General features: G+C 43.8%; 1 protein-coding gene across 1 annotated transcript in view; it reads left to right on the top strand.

The window, feature by feature from the left end:
- The window catches only part of ARSB (arylsulfatase B), a 268,069-nt gene that overhangs the window by 148,313 nt on the left and 103,724 nt on the right, over positions 1-16,032 (top strand). The window contains exon 4 of the mRNA XM_045285212.1: positions 11,481-11,724. Coding sequence (XP_045141147.1) covers positions 11,481-11,724 — 244 coding nt within the window. The remainder of the gene's footprint in view (positions 1-11,480; positions 11,725-16,032) is intronic.

A 16,032-nucleotide genomic window follows, 5' to 3' on the forward strand; every position in this document is an offset into this window, starting at 1 on the left:
TTCAGATCTTGGACCACGGGGTTGAAGTCTGGTCCCCTGCAAATATTCTAATGAATATTGTGCAAGTCTTCATTTTTTGTTCTGTATAGCTAGTCATAGGTGATGCGCTGGTGTGCTTTATTGGAAGTCACAAAGATAGCATGGGTCACTCTGCACCAGGAATAACAACAACTCCAAGCCCATTGCTGGTAAGTTGGTTATGGCTCCCTGCACCCTCTTGTGATACAGAGTTTACTAGTGCCCCCCGGGATTTTCTTGACATCACTATGGACGCTAATTTCCAGGTGTTTTGTTTTTTTTAATCCCAATGCACCACTGGCGAGTTTGAACGGTTAGATTTCTGGGGTGATTTACCTCAGTTCTTGCTTCTCAATGTTGAAAGAATTGACGCAGCAGAAGCACTTTTGTAAATCGAAGTCACTTTTATGAGTGAAAGGGAAGTTTGGGGTAGTAGAGTCTCAGTCTCAATACACGCCATCTCCGGAAAGCGTGCAAGGCTGCATGGTGGGTGCCCTGGGAGTGGCTTTTAAGAGGAGTCCACAGAAACAAAAGAGGAGACCTGGAACCAAAACAGAAGAAAGAGAGGGTGTGAGACCTGAGAGGGCGTGCCCATGCCCAGGGCACACAGGAGAGATCCCAGCCTCCGACCCCCATGGGGCCAGGGCCTGGTTGAGGGTATTGGCCTGTCTTAGTGGCTGAGTTCATGCGCATGTGTGATATAATGTTGCTGGTCCTGGTGTGTGCATGCCCAGGTTGACCTTCATCTGTGTCTAGGTGGCCCTGGTCTGCGAATGCCCAGCTTTGGATAATCTCTTAGGTATCGAATGTGCGTCTGATTTCTTTCCGACCCCTTTCTTGTGGCCTGGCCAGCTCATTTTGGTTTAGCATAGGCATTCGGTGGAGACAACCCTCTTTATACCTAATCTTTCTTCCTATCAAAACCACCAGCCTTCAATCGTCCAGTGCAAACTGTTGGTACCAGGGATCTAAAAAGAATAAAACGCAATGTGTTTTTATTCAATACAATGTGTAATTATATTCTGCAGAAGTGACTTGCAGAGTGTAGTGTAGAAGGATTCTGTTTATGTGCTTTCTTCTTTAAAAAGCACGGTGTTGTAGAGTATGAGCTCTTTTTTTTTTTTTTAAGCTGCCATCAAGTCAGTTCCCTTTTATCATGACCCAGAGGACAGAGTAGAACCTCCCCAGCGACGTTCCCCAGGCTGAAATCCCCACAGACCAGACCGCCACGTCTTTATTCATTGGAGCAGCTGGGGAGGACCTTCTGGTTAGCAGCCAAATCCTAACCCCCAAGCCGTCAGAATGCCTGCGAGTATGGGCACAATAGACACATTTAATCGTATGTATGTAAGCAATCCCTAATCGTAGCCCGTTCCACTCTGTATATTTGTTGGTGCTGCCACTGCTGGTTCTCATTAATACGAGGGGTTTCTAAAAGTTTGTAGGACATTTCTACTATCTTCTCATGAATTTTTGTAGCCCTCTCATGTGAACAATCTTTTAGGGTACAAAGAGACCCCAGTCACAAATATAACTTAAGGAGAGCATTTATTAAGTCTTAAAAGGGACAATAACACAGGCACTTAGCACAAGGTCAAAATGACATCAGAGGATCCAATTAAATAGCCATGATACAAAGGAAACTGTCACAAATTGAGGATTGATGGGTGATCAATATATCACCGTTATAGGTGGGACTACGGAAGCAGGAATAGGCCATGATTGGGACATGTACGCTATGTTAGGTAGAAGAGCTTCTAAGATTGGTCCAGGGCCTTCTGACCAAGGCAGTCAAGGTGAGACTGATAGGGCATGGACTCATGACCCCCAGTTAGCTGATCTCCATCAAGGACACTCAGCAGCAAGCCCCTAAGAGAGACTGCCTGTCCTGGCCTGGCTATTGAGGGATGGATGTAATTTACTTGACCTAGGGCAAAATTGTCTACATGCTTATTGATCAGTTAATGATCAGAAGGAATTCAATGGAGACTTAATCTAGTGAGGAGTCTGCAAATGGATTTAGAGCTGTTACTGTCATCCATAGCCTTGTGCAAGCTGGGATGCTCAGAATATAAGCTATCATACAGTAGGTACCATTTATTATGCACTAACTGTATACAAGACCTAATAATGAAGTAGGTATAGTTGTCTTCCTTTCTCAAATGAGGACACGTAGGCTTGAAGAAATTAAGTACCCCCCAAACCAAAAGGTTTAGCTTATATCACTCAAATACATTCAGTTCAATCCGTATCCTGAGCAAATAATTCAAGAACCTGGACTATATGAAGAAGAACTGAACATCAGAATAGGAGGAAGTCTTACTAACAACCTTCAATATGCAGACTACATCATTTTCTTTGGGGAAATGGAGGAGGACTTGTAGCACTTGCTGTTGAAAATCAAAGACTTTAGTGTGGATAGCAACTCGGTGCAAAGAAAACCGACATTCTCACAACTGAATCAATAAACATCATGATAAATGGAGAACAGATTGAAGTTGTCAAGGATTTCCTTTTACTTGGACCTACAATCAGTGTTCATGGAAATAGCCGTCAAGAAATCAGATGATGTATTGCATTGGATAAATCTGCTGCACAAGGTCCCTTTACAGTGTTGAAAAGCAAGGTTGTTACTTTGAAGATTACGATGTGCCCAAGCCATGGCCTTTTCAATCACCTCATATGCTGGGCAAGGACTAAGGAAAACCAGAGATGACTAGTGCATTCGAATTGTAGTGTTGGGGAAGAATATTGAACACAGCATGAACTGCTAGAAGGAGGGAAAGCTCTGTCTTGGAAGAAATCGTCAAATGCTCCTTGGAGGTAAGCATGGCTAGACTTCCTCTCTTGTACTTTGGACATGTTTCTCGGGCGAGACCAGTCACTGGGAAAAGACATCGTGTTGGGCAGAGTAGAGAGAGGGCCAACTAAAAAGAGGAATGAGATGGATTGCCACAGTGGTTACAGCCCTGGATACAAACATACAATCGTGAGGACAGCGCTGGTTGTACTTACCTGTTGTTCTATTGTACAAAGGGTCACTATGGGTTGGAGCTGACTCCATGACACTTAATAGTAACCGAAATGTGGCCATAGTATAGACAGAGGAAAAAGATGACCCCAAACCATGACTTTTATTGATTTTTAGTAATCATTCAGCTCAAGTTTTCCATAACTTTTGGCAACAGAGTGGCCTTAAGTGAATACAAAAAAACGAAAACAACAACACCTCACTGCCATTGAGTCCATTTCAACTCATAGTGACCCTGATGGACAAGGTAGAACTGCCCCTGTGGGAGATGGTAACTTTCTAAAAAAATACTTGCAGTGACACTTCATCCACATGTACAATTCAATAGTGCAACCATATCAAGAAGAGTTGTGCGATCTTTACCAGTCATTTTAGAGCATTTTCTTTCCCCCATCCTCATTGTTATTGATGTAACTTTTTTCTCAATTTTGGCAAAAATATACAAAACAAAGCACTCACCAATTCAACAACTTCGATATGTATAATTCAATGCCATTGATTATACTCTTTGTGTTGTGCAACCATTGTGGTTATCCCTCTCACAATCGTTCCACCATTAAAATGAACCCCACCCCCACTCAGCCAGAACTCTAACTCCACCCATGGTAATCATAGGTCACATTTGGTTTCTTTTTTTTTTTCATTTCAGTAGTTTTCTTGATATAATATCCACATGTCATACACTTCCATTGTTAAACCACTTCTAAAAAGAGTTGTATATGAATAATCACAATCAGCTCTGACTATAACTCTTTATGGGAGTAGAAAACCCCCTCTTTCTCCCACTTAAATGAATACTAATAATATTCACTGACATCGAGTCAATAATATTCACTGACTCATAAGTGGGTAGTTAATCTTTAATTCAAAAGCAATCTTTCTGCAGAAGCAGAATGCTCCACTATCTGATGTGTGATTGAGTGAGACTCTCAGACCTCATGCTGCTTCTACCTGGGCTCTCTGCTCTGAGGGCCTGACTGTCCAACCATTCTGGTGTGAGTTCTTCTGAGATCCCTTGTCAGACCACCCCTGCCACCACCTCAACACCAACACCCTAGGGTGGTCCTTCTTCACCCCACTCACTGCCTACCATGAATGGAAAGAGCTAATCTCTTCTTGTCCCTCACTCCATGAGCGAGAACTTGATGTGCCTTGTTCTCTTGCCATCTGTCCAGAACTAGAGTGGTCCTTGGCACATGGTGGGCATCAAAAAGAAGCAAGTGAGTAACAAGAACAAATCTTCTCCACTGCAATGTCATGGACGAGGTGTCAGATTGGACAAACCACTGTGATATTTTGTGAGATTTATCAGCTTAAATTCTCATGGGTCTAGAAGCTTCCCTCACCAGTCAATAGCCTGTAGATAAGCAGCCTTTGTACACAAAAGAATGTCTGAAATTCAAGGTCATGGGCATGGCTGGGCCAAGTCCCAGAAAAAGTATGAAATCACCAAATTTTGCTTTTCTTGTGCTCACCTGCTGTGGTGGAGTAGTGGTTATGCCTTTGGCTGCTAACTGCAAGGTTCACCATTCAAAACCACCAGTACCTCTGAGGGAGAAAGACCTGGCTTTCTCCTCTCATAAAGAGTTACTGTCTCAGGAGACGAGCCAGTCAGTGTGCAATGTAGCAACGATGAAAAATACAACTTTCCTCTAGTTCCTAAATGCTTCTTCCTCGGCATCAGGTCCTCATTTTGTCCCCTCCCTCCCCACCCCCTAGTATCATGATCCGAATTCTACCTTGCAAGTCTGGCTAGACCAGAGGATGTACACTGGTGCAGATAGGAACTGAAAATACAGGGAATCCAGGGCGGATGAGCCCTACAGGACCAGTGGTGTGAGTGACGATACTGGGAGGGTGGGTTGGAAAGGGGGAACCGATTACAAGGATCTACATGTGACCTCCTCCCTGGGGGACGGACAACAGAAAAGTGGGTGAAGGGAGATGTTGGACAGGGCAAGATATGACTAAATAAAAATTTATAAATTATCAAGGGCTCATGAAGGAGGGGGGAGTGGGGAGGGAGGGAACAAAATTAGGACCTGATGCCTGGGGCTTAGGTGGAGAGAAAATGTTTTGAGAATGACGAGGATAATGAATGTACAAATGTGCTTTACACAATGGACCTATGTATAGATTGTGATAAGAGTTGTATGAATCCCTAATAAAACGATAAAAGAAAGAGTTACTGTCTCTTACAGAAACCCACAGGGCCAGTTCTACCCTGCCCTGTAGGGTCAACTGGAGGGCAGTGCGTTTGATTGTCGGTTTTCTCCTCCGTAATTGTTCTTTCCCCCCCAAATTCATTGGGTTAATGGTTAACCTTGTTAACTAAAAGGCTGAAGATTCAAGTCTGCCCAGGGGCAGCACCTTAAAAGAAAGGCCTGGTGATCTGTTTCTTAAAAATCAGCCATTGAAAACCTCCTGGAACTTGGTTCTACTCTGACCTGTGGGTCACCACGAGCCAGAGTGCCCTTGAAGACAGTAACTAGTTTTACTAGTTTCTTTTCTCCAAGATTCAGTTGCATTTATCAACTTCCTTAGATGACTGGGACTCTGGTAGAGTAGTAGTTACTCCTTGGGCTGCTAACTGCAAGGTCAACAGTTCAAAACCATCAGCCACTCCATGGAAGAAAGAAGAGGCTTTCTAGTCTCCTAAAGAGTTACAGTCTCTGAAACTCACAGGGGCAGTTCTATCCCATGCAATGGGGTCGCTATCAGTTGGCATCAAACCCTTGGCTGTGGGTTTGGATTTTTGGTTTTAGGTGACTACGCAAACACCCATTAGCTCTCCAAAGGATATAGTTGTATTTTTTGGAACTAAGAAAAAAAAATTAATCCAAAGTAATCAAGCATCAGCAAGCCGGCACCTTTTTATGGACAACGAGGCTTCCCTGTCTTTGCAATCAGGCTGCCCCATCATCCGTCATCCTCACATTGGTGACTGTGCAGAGGCAAGCCCAGGCCGAGATGTGGTGTGAGGCTGGCTTTTTCCTCCCATGACCCCCTGGCCCGAGGAAGGAGGATGTCCTGGGAAGCAGAGGAGGGAGCGGGGTCTCTGATGGCTCAGGGCAGCCTTCCAAAGGCAAGCCACAACTTGAAATTGTTTGGGGAGTAGTCCTGAAAATGAGTCTTGTCGTCATGGTTTCACCCTAATTTTTATCAGCTGGGTCGGGATGAGGCATCACTGTCATACATTTACTGCTTTTGCTCAGATCTCTGGCGAACCAATGTTTTTCCATGACTTCTGGCAGTTATTTTTGTTCCATGATGAATAATAAAGTGAGATTTACAGTCTGTATATGACAACATTTATTTTATTTTGACATTTCTCTTCTAGCAGCAAAGGATTTATAATTAGGTTTTTCTCTCTGCCAAGACGGTGCTGAAAAACTATTTCCCTGGAAAAAAAGTTGTTTTTTTTTTTTTTTTTCCTTACAGCTTTCCTCTTTCCTGGCTGGAGTCATCTTATTTCAATTTAGATGGTGGTTTTTTTTGTTTGTTTGTTTTGTTTTTCAATAAGTCAGTCAGGAAATGAAACAAGAAAATTTTCTCTTGAAAATGAATTCTTAACACGAAACAAAAAATTAACTCTTGCCAAGGAGCAAAGCAGGTGGGGAAATGAGACCAAACATGTTGAACAGTGGTAGAATTATTCATTTGGGGGGTTATTTTTATGTTTATGTCAGAATGAAGTGAACAGTACAAGAGACCCACTCCCCCCCCCCCCCCCCCAGGCCCCTTTGCTCTAAATGAGCATCCTTCCTTCCTTCCTTCCTGCCTGCCTGCCTTCCTTCCTTCCTTCTTTCCTCCCTCCCTCCCTCCTTCCCTCCCTCCTTCTCTTCTCTCTCTCTCTCACTCTTTTATGGAAATCTGATCAGTTTCCGGCCAAACTCTTGAAATACCAGAGATGACACTAAGAAATAGTGGACAGGACTCTACCTTGCTCACCCATGGACCTGGCTCAGCAGAGACTACAGGCAAGTGGCGGCCAGCAGCCCGAGGCCCCTGCGGAGAAGCTGAACTGCCCTCTTTCTACTGCTGAGTCTATAGCTGGCGGGGAGTCAACCAGCCATGCTTTCTTGGCCATTCTTGAAGAAAATGATGGGGGAGCCACCTTGATAACTAATGATGGAAACACTTCCAGTTTCACAGATGGCAAACACATCACAGTTGGGTTAATGGCAAAAGCAGTCACCCTCACGTCATCGGCACCTTCCTCTCATAATCCTCAGAGACACCTTCCAGCTCCTGCAGGATCGACAGCGGCCAAATGCTCTTACCGTCCGAGTATTTTCCTTTCTGAGTCATGATTGAAAAGCTTCTCCTAGAATCATGGTCCCATCCCAGCCACCCTTCTCTCCAGCATCACACGCTGACCCCATCACCTGCATCAGTCCGCTTGGAACACTCTGGTCAGCATTGAACACTAACAAAGAAATGCCCAAATATGAAGGGCATGGTATAGGGTATCACAAAAGAGCATATCCTTTTAAGAAGAAGACAGCATGTGCTCGGGCATTGTAGCAGTTAGATTTTATGTCAGCTGGACCCTGTGTGAACATGTAAGGTGGGATCCAACCTGTCAATCAGGTCACAGTGTGATTGTACCCCATTGAGAGGTGGCCTTTTGATAAGGGAGAAACTGGAAACTCCTTCCTCTCTCTCTGCCCATTTGCCTTCTTGCTGGCTTAGATGCTGCAGCCGCAGGGGAAGCCCCCATGTGGGCCGCCTGACCGTGAGAACTGTCAGCGTCCTGCCATGTTTCCACTAACTTTGGATCCATGTAACTCTGCACCCCCTGGCCTATGATCTTCCTGCATCCCGCTTCGCTTTTCTGTGTTTTCAGCCTGCGGCAACAGGAGCCTGCAGAGAGCCTGGCTGTCATCGGACTCATGGGCTTACGTTGGACTGGGCTGAGATGCTTCCTTGATATAAAATTACTTCTTGATATGAAGCTCTTTCTTAAACATATGAACATCACTAGATTTGTTTCTCTAGACGGCCCAGTCTAACACAGGCTTGTTCCACGAACCATCTAGACAATGGGTGAGATAATAGTGCTTGTCTTGCCTGTTCTTGAAATCATGGGGAGAGTGTAGATCTCCTTTTTTTCCCCTTTCCTTTCTTATGTTTTCATGTCATGTGCACAGTCCCATCTTTTAAATTACACACCTACGCTAGGGGTAGCAGGTATTCTGTGGACAGAGCACACGGAAGAATCTCTCTTCTGAGGATGGGGCTCTCTTGCTGTGTTGAAAGTACCGGTCTGCTCCACTTGCTTTGGACATTGAATGTGGATTCAGTCATCTGACACATGTGAACGACTGGGCCTCGAGTTCTTGCACAACCCAGAAGAGAAGTGGTGAAGATTGAGGAGAGGTTCTTATAATCCTGTGATGTGAACGATGAGATTGATGGTCCCCTAGCCTACTGAGGAAGTGTTTCCTTCATCTAATCTCACTCGCGATTCTTCCTTGTTCCCCTTTGGGAAGCACAGACGGTTGCTGAGCACCTGATGTGCTAAAGGGTCCATGAAGCGCCCTGCTTTTCCTAGCCACCAGTGATCAAGGATCCTACAAAGGGAATGAAGCTCCCTTTACAATAACGCTGCGGGGTCCTGGGAAGAATCACACTTGACTGATTGACTCGTGCTGCTTGCTCTGGCGTGTGTATAGTGTCCCTGGAGAAGATTTTACGGGGGACAGAGGAGGCTTTCTACTCTTGTAAATAATTACAGCCTCAGAAAGCCACAGCAGCCGTTCTCCCCTGCCTTGTAGGCCACTATAAGTTGGAAATGACTCAATAACAATGAGAGTTTGTTTTGTTCTTAGGGAAGCTTTTAGAGGCCTGGGGCCCTGAGGTCATAGTGGATTGTGAATTGAACTGCTAACCTCAAGGTCAGCAGTTTGAAATCACCAGCTGTGCTCCATGGGACAAAGATGCGCTGTCTACTCCCATACAGAGTGACCATCTTGGAGCTGTGTCTCTTCTTTTAGTTAGAATGAACTCAGTGGCAGCAAGTTGGGTTTGTGGGGGGCATCAGGAGCATGGCTCTCCAGGGACATGAGTCTGGATATAGGCTCATATAGGCCTTGCTTGAATTTTGGCTTTGCCAAGGACAGCTGTCTGACCTTTTCATGTCGTGTTGCTTTGTTTTTAGCAGTAAAATGTTTTAGCTTTGTTTTTAGCAGTAAAATGTTCTAGCAATATACTATTTGGGTTGTTGTAAAAATTGAAAACAACAATAGCAATAACAGCAGTACCAAACCCCCCAACCAAACCTACTCCCATAGAGCCAATTCTAACTCATAGAGACCCTCTATAGCAGCGGTTCTCAACCTGTGGGTCACAGCCCCTTTGGGGGTCGAATGACCCTTTCACAGGCGTCGCCTGATTCACAACAGTAGCAAAATGACAGTTAAGAAGTAGCAAAGAAAATAATTTTATGGTTGGGGGTCACCACAACCTGAGGAACTGTATTAAAGGGCCGTGGCATTAGGAAGATCTGCTCTAGAGGGTTTCCGAGGCTAAAAATCTTTACAGGAGTACACAGCCTCCTTGTTCTCCCTCGGAGCAGCCGGTGGATTTGCATAATGTTTGTTGGCTGTACATTCTGATTCAGTATATCTGGGATAGAAATATATATTCTCAGCAGGGAGTTGAGCCAGAAAGAGCTGATTTGAAGCCCTGTAGTAACAATTTGCACTAACCAGGGATTCTGCCTGGCACATGGTAGGCACTTGACAAATGCAATTCTCTTCCCTTCCATAGGACCCTAGGTGGTGTAGTGGTTATGAGGTGGGCTTCAAACTGCAAGGTCGGCAGTTCAAAACTACGAGCAGCTCTGCAGGAGAAAAATAAGATTTTCTATTCCCATAAAGGGTTAGTCTCGGAAACCACAGGGGCAGTTCTGCCCTGTCCTGTAAGGTCGCCAGAAGCCCTAGTTGACTCAATGAGTGTGAGTTTGGTGTTATCATGGGTTGTTTTCCCTCCTTCTGCTCACATTTTATGGTCTTAGTAGATCTTTGATTTCTGTATTTGATTTGAATACAACATTCTACAATGCAGGTTCATCATAGTGCCCTCTTGTGGTTCATTTGTGTAGTAGTGTTTGTTTTTAACCTTTTAATTTAAGTGTAGTATATCTGCAAATAAGTGTTATTTTGAATGTGTCGCTAATGTCACCTAAATGTTTGGAGACATTCTGAGTGAATATTTCTATTAAGCTATATAGCTCAATGTACCCCCAAAAATCAAAACCTACCACTTTTTATTCTGCAGTCCAGCTCTGAGCCCTTACCTGGCTGGTGAAATACTGCATCTCAGTCCCTCTTGTAACTTGTACTGCACCTTCCCCAAGATACCCACTCTGCCCTGGTCTGTGGAGAGAGCCCTTTTTCCTGGCCTGGCTCAATACGAAGCTGTAGCATGCTGAGCCGTTAAGAAGGGAGGGATGCTCCTCACAATGACTTTCCCCACTGACGGCTCTGTTGACAGAGACATTTAGCCCGTGAGAGACATCTTCAGCTTTCACCAGGAAGAAAAAGTGTTTCAGATCACCAGGGAGAAGAATGCTAATTCACTTACCAGCTTCAATGCTAAAGAATTTTCCAAGAGGTATCTTTTGATTTTCCAAAAGAAACCAGAGGTATCTTTTGATGTCAGGGGAGTGGGGCTCAACTGACAGGGACACATGCATTTGAAACTCAGTTGGGTTCTTGGAACAAGGACCTATCCCAAACCATTATAACCAGGGAACGTCCTGTTTGTTCAGTGGCCCTGTCCATGAAGGGGGACCCTTGGGTGGCACAGTAAACATACTGGACTGCCAACCAGAAGGCTGAGGCTGGGGTTTACCCTGAGGGGCCTCAGAAGAAAGCTGTGACAATCTACTTCTGAAAAATTAGCCATCGGGCTCCCTGTGGAGCACAGTTTCACTCAGACAGACGTGCGGTTGCCATGAGCCTGCGTCACCTCAACGGCAGCGGTGTCTATCAGAGAAGTCCCAGAGAAGGCCATGGTGCTGGGAAAAGTAGAGGGGCAACAAAGGAAGCAGAGGGCCCTCAGCAGGCTGGATGGGCACGGGGGCTACTACAAGGGGCTCAGGCACAGGGACAAGGGTGAGGGCGGCGCAGGGCCAGGCAGTGCTTGGGTCTGTTGTGCAGAGGGTCGCTATAGGAGGAAGCAGCTCAATGCCCCTAGCAACAACAACAGGAGGGAGGATATGGACCGTGCTGAACTTTGTTTTTTCTGTGTCATAGGAGGAGGGGAGTGGGGGGTGGGGGGAGCATATTAGGAATGGGAGAGGACAAGGAGACTTTTTTTTCTTTTTCTTTTATAAACACTATCGGGTTATCAGGGCTCTTCTGTTGTTAAATGTATTTCATAGTTAACATCATCCTCATGCCAAGATGTAATTGTGTTTCAGATAACGGAGGGCAGACTTTGGCTGGGGGCAATAACTGGCCCCTTCGAGGAAGAAAATGGACGCTGTGGGAAGGTGGCATCCGAGGCGTGGGCTTTGTGGCCAGCCCCTTGCTGAAACAGAAGGGCGTGCAGAGTCGGGCGCTCATCCACATTTCTGATTGGCTGCCGACCCTGGTGAGGCTGGCAGGGGGCAATACCAATGGCACCAAGCCCCTGGATGGCTTCGACATGTGGAAGACCATCAGGTACCCAAACTCCCCTTTCCTTCCACAGAGGACTGAAACTTTAAGAATAGGTTGACTTGCTTGATTGAGTCAGAATGAGAAGTTTTGTTATCAAAATTATATGCCTACTTACATCAGTAACATAATATATGTTTGTAAGTTCCAAATTTTAGATCATGGGCCTGTGTTTTACACAAGAACAGAATTGTCTCCACCTTCTTGCCCTGTGTCCAAGTTGAAGAGTGAGTGCACTTTCAAGTGGGAAAGCTGTGCTGGGAAGTATGATGTGGTGTTACTAGCTTCCTGCAGGGCAGAAGTCGGGACCCTGCTTTGTGGCCTGATAAATGGAGGACCAGGCAGTGAAAAAGAGCTGAACCCAGGAGACATTTCAGCTTATAATCCATGAGGCACCTAATCGCGGTGTTCAACATTCTGTACATACTATAATTTAATTATCTCCAATGAGTGTTAATACATGGTGGCTTCAAAACATTAGTAGAACAATTGTTATCTGTACATCCCATTTGTCCACAAACTTTTGGATGGCCCCTTGTATAGTGTCTAGCTAAACTAAAGTCACTACCATCGGGTTGATGACAACTCAGAGTGACCCTCTAGAACAGGGTAGAACTGCCCCTGTGGGTTTCTGAGACTGTTTATGGGAGTCGAAAGCCCTTTCTCCCATGGAGCTGCTGGTGGTTTCAAACTGCCAACCCTGTGGATAGTAGCCCAATGTGTAACCTGTACACTACCAGGGATACTATATAGTAAAGTATTTCAAATATGTTTATATAACATTTTTGTAATAAACTTCAATATTAAAAAATAGTAGGGTTTGGCATAAGGTTATGTTCTACTAAGAAAGTTTGACAGCTATTAATGTTTAGAGCTTCTTGACAGATTAGGAATGGATGGAAGATACATTCAACTGTTTATTGGTTCCTCTCTGATGGGTCTCACCAGAGGGAAGGTACACTCAGCCCCTGCAAACCAACAGGAATATCTGATTCTAGGAGCTTTATAACCCCACCTCTTTCAATTATTTTGGAATTCAAAATTCCAGATTTTCCGTGGATAATTTAGCAACTTTTTTTTCATGCAGCAAAGTTTAAAGCATTCCTTGCTTTTCCCAACTTATTTCTGTCCTATTTGTAAATTGCTTTATTTGGAGGACACAAAGGCTTTGTTTACCTTTTATTATAAACAAAGGCTTTGTTATTATCAACAAAGGCTCCAGTTGTTTATTTTTCTTCTTGCCTGATACATTGATTTTTCATGTTGGAGACTGAGGAAGTGATGGGGCCTCATCTGGCCTCCTCCTAATTCAGTAGGGAGAAGGAGAATTCATCTCCACCCCAGGCCAAGGCCAATTGCCATAAGGCAGGGGTCCAACATGCCTAGACCCATCATTCTCCTTCTATTCTGATCCCAACTGCTCCTCCCATGGCATTCTGCTTCTCTGCTGGGTTCAGTAATTTGTTGCAATGCATACACAGAAGTCATGGACAATACTCACAACTATGGGGATTTGTTTATTAGGGGATGTAAACAGTTTACCACAAGTCCGAATCAAAAAACATTAAGGATACAATCATTGGACCACTGCAGTGCCTCTTAGCCAGCAGTTTAGTCTCTCTGTGGTCTTCAGCCTCTCGACTACATGGTTCCCTGGTCTCTGTCTTATTTTGTGGGCCAGGAAACCTGTTGCTCCGCCTCTCAGTCTTGGTACTGCTTCTCTGCTCTGACTCATGGTCTGCTACACTCCCGTGTTAGGCAGGATCTTGGAACATGCTCTGCCGGTGGCTCATCTTTCTTGATTGCAGGGTTCCTGCTCCTGCTTCGGAGATGGCTCACTTATACCCAGAGAAATGGTAAAACCAAACAATCCCTTAGTTACAATCTTCTGCTCCTTATTTATCTTCTCCTACCCAGTATCTGGGTGGGAGTTATAGACTACGGGAGTTACAAAGACCACAAGGAAACAATAAGCCATTAATACATTACCATTTATTATCTGCCATTTAAAGAACATTTAACAGCAGGTTCATGGGAAAGTGACAAAAACAAACAACTATCAGTTGATTTAAGATTCTGTACTCATTGTTTGTTTATTCATATAAGATCACTAGGTTTTTCTGTGATCAAAACTTGATCTATTCACGTGTTCAGCAGTTACTGTATTTTCTTTTCCTGGGTCTTAGTAATATGTGCACACTATATATAATTAAAAATAAAAAGTGATCACCCGGACTTTACCTACCATGAACATATTGTTATATATCATAATTTTTATTTCATAATTTTTATTGTCAGCATTTTTACCACTTCTCTTTGCCTCATTTAACTTGATATTATTACTTTTTATCATGTTATTAAAAAAAAAACAACAACCCAAAAAAACTAACTGCCGAGATGACTTTGCTTTACTGTAGTTTGGGTGACAGTTTGCAGAAAGATTTTTTTCTTGTTTTATAACCCTTTTATCCAGGGCTGACTTTCAATAGATTGCAGTGAGGGAGCTGCTCTGCTATGTATGAAAGAAATATAGTTTTTATTCAATAATTTTATACACATTGTGTTAGTCTGGTAGACTAGAGAAACAAATTCATAGACACACACATATGTGTATAAGAAAGAGCTTTGTATAAAAGAACAATTGTGTTTTAAGAAAAGATCCTAGCCCAGTCCAGATCAATCCATAAGTTCGATACTAGTTCATATGTCCGGAACCAGTCTATAAATTCCTCTTCAGACTCATGCAACACATACAATGACACTGAGTGCAGGAAGACCACAGGCCAGTGGGTGGAAAGTCTTGTGGATCCAGTGGCAGTGGAACCATCTCAGCGCTGGTGTGCGTCTCCATGTGGCTTCTCCAGCTCCAGGGCTCTGGCTCCATCATTGTAGCTCCATGCAGCTTGTCAACAGGAATAGCTCTCAGAGAAATTGTATCTGACCTCCAGTGAGCTATTTATCTCCATGGCACCTCCAAAGCTGCGACCTGATTGACAGGCTAGACTGCACCCCTTCACAAATTGACAGATTATGTACCTGCCATGAAATAAATAAACATTTCAGCAAGCAAGGTTGTGTCATTTGCATATCACAGGTTATAATAAACCTGTGCAATACCCTCAACGTAACAGCACTCCTCTCATGTTACACTCCCTCCCAGGCTTCTTCGTTTCCAACTTTCTTGGTATTTAATCCAAATATCATACAACTCAATAGTTCAATAATATCAAGAAGACATCAATTGATATGTTTCAACAAACATATGGTGTTGGAGTTGCTCACTTGCTTATGCTGATAAATCTGGGAGGGAGGTCCAGGACAAACTGACTGTAAGAGATCTATATTTGGGCCTATCACAAAGGTGAAATTATCACCCAAAATGCAGAAATTATGAAACAATGTAGTTAATACTACATGCAAATAAACTTTTGCTGAAGATATTTCAAAAATTGTTGTAATAGGATTTCAAAAGGGAACTTACCAGAAATTCAAGCTGGATTCAGACAAGGATGTGAGTAAAGGTTATCCTTGCTGAAGTCAGATGGCTATTGACTGACCGCAGAGAAGACCAAACGAAAATGTTCACTTGTGGCTCACTTGTTATTCAAAGGCGTTCGAGCGTGTGGACCATAACAAACTCTAGATTACATTGTAAAGAGCGAGCAAACCAGAACACCAAGCTCTGGTCATGCATCACCTGTATATAGACCAAGAGGTAGTCATCAAACAGAGCCAGGAGCTGCATGCAGCATGGCTTAGTCTTAGGTAAGGCGTGTGTCAGAATTGTCTCCTTTCCCAAGACTTATTCAGCCTGCATGTTGAATAAATAATTCAAGAAGATGGACTATATGAAGAAGAGTACAGCATCAGGAGTGGAGGAAGGTTTATTACAACCTGTGATATGCAAATGACACAACCTTGCTTGCTGAAAGCAAAGAGCACATACAGCCTTTACTGTTGAAGATGAAAGACAACAGTCTTCAGCACAGATTACAGCTGAATATAAAGAAAACCAAAATCCACACAACAGTAAAACTTGCCAAGGATTTCATTTTACTTGAGTCCACCATCATTGCCCAGGGAAGCAGCAGTCTAGAAAGCAGAGGAGTTGTTGCACTAGGCAAATTTGCTGCTGAGGCCATTTTAAAGCATTAAAGAGCAAAGGTGTCACTTTGAGGCCTAAGGTGTGTTTCACTGAAACCGTAATATTTTAAATCACCTCATTTGCATGTAAAGCTGGACAATGAATAAGGAAGACTGGTGAAGAATTGGTGCACTTGAATTATGGTGTGATGAAGAAAATTGAAAATATCA

Source organism: Echinops telfairi, unplaced genomic scaffold (genome assembly GCF_000313985.2).
Source record: "Echinops telfairi isolate 266 unplaced genomic scaffold, ASM31398v2 ScPeMD7_7469;HRSCAF=8507_1, whole genome shotgun sequence".
Lineage (NCBI taxonomy): Eukaryota > Metazoa > Chordata > Mammalia > Afrosoricida > Tenrecidae > Echinops > Echinops telfairi.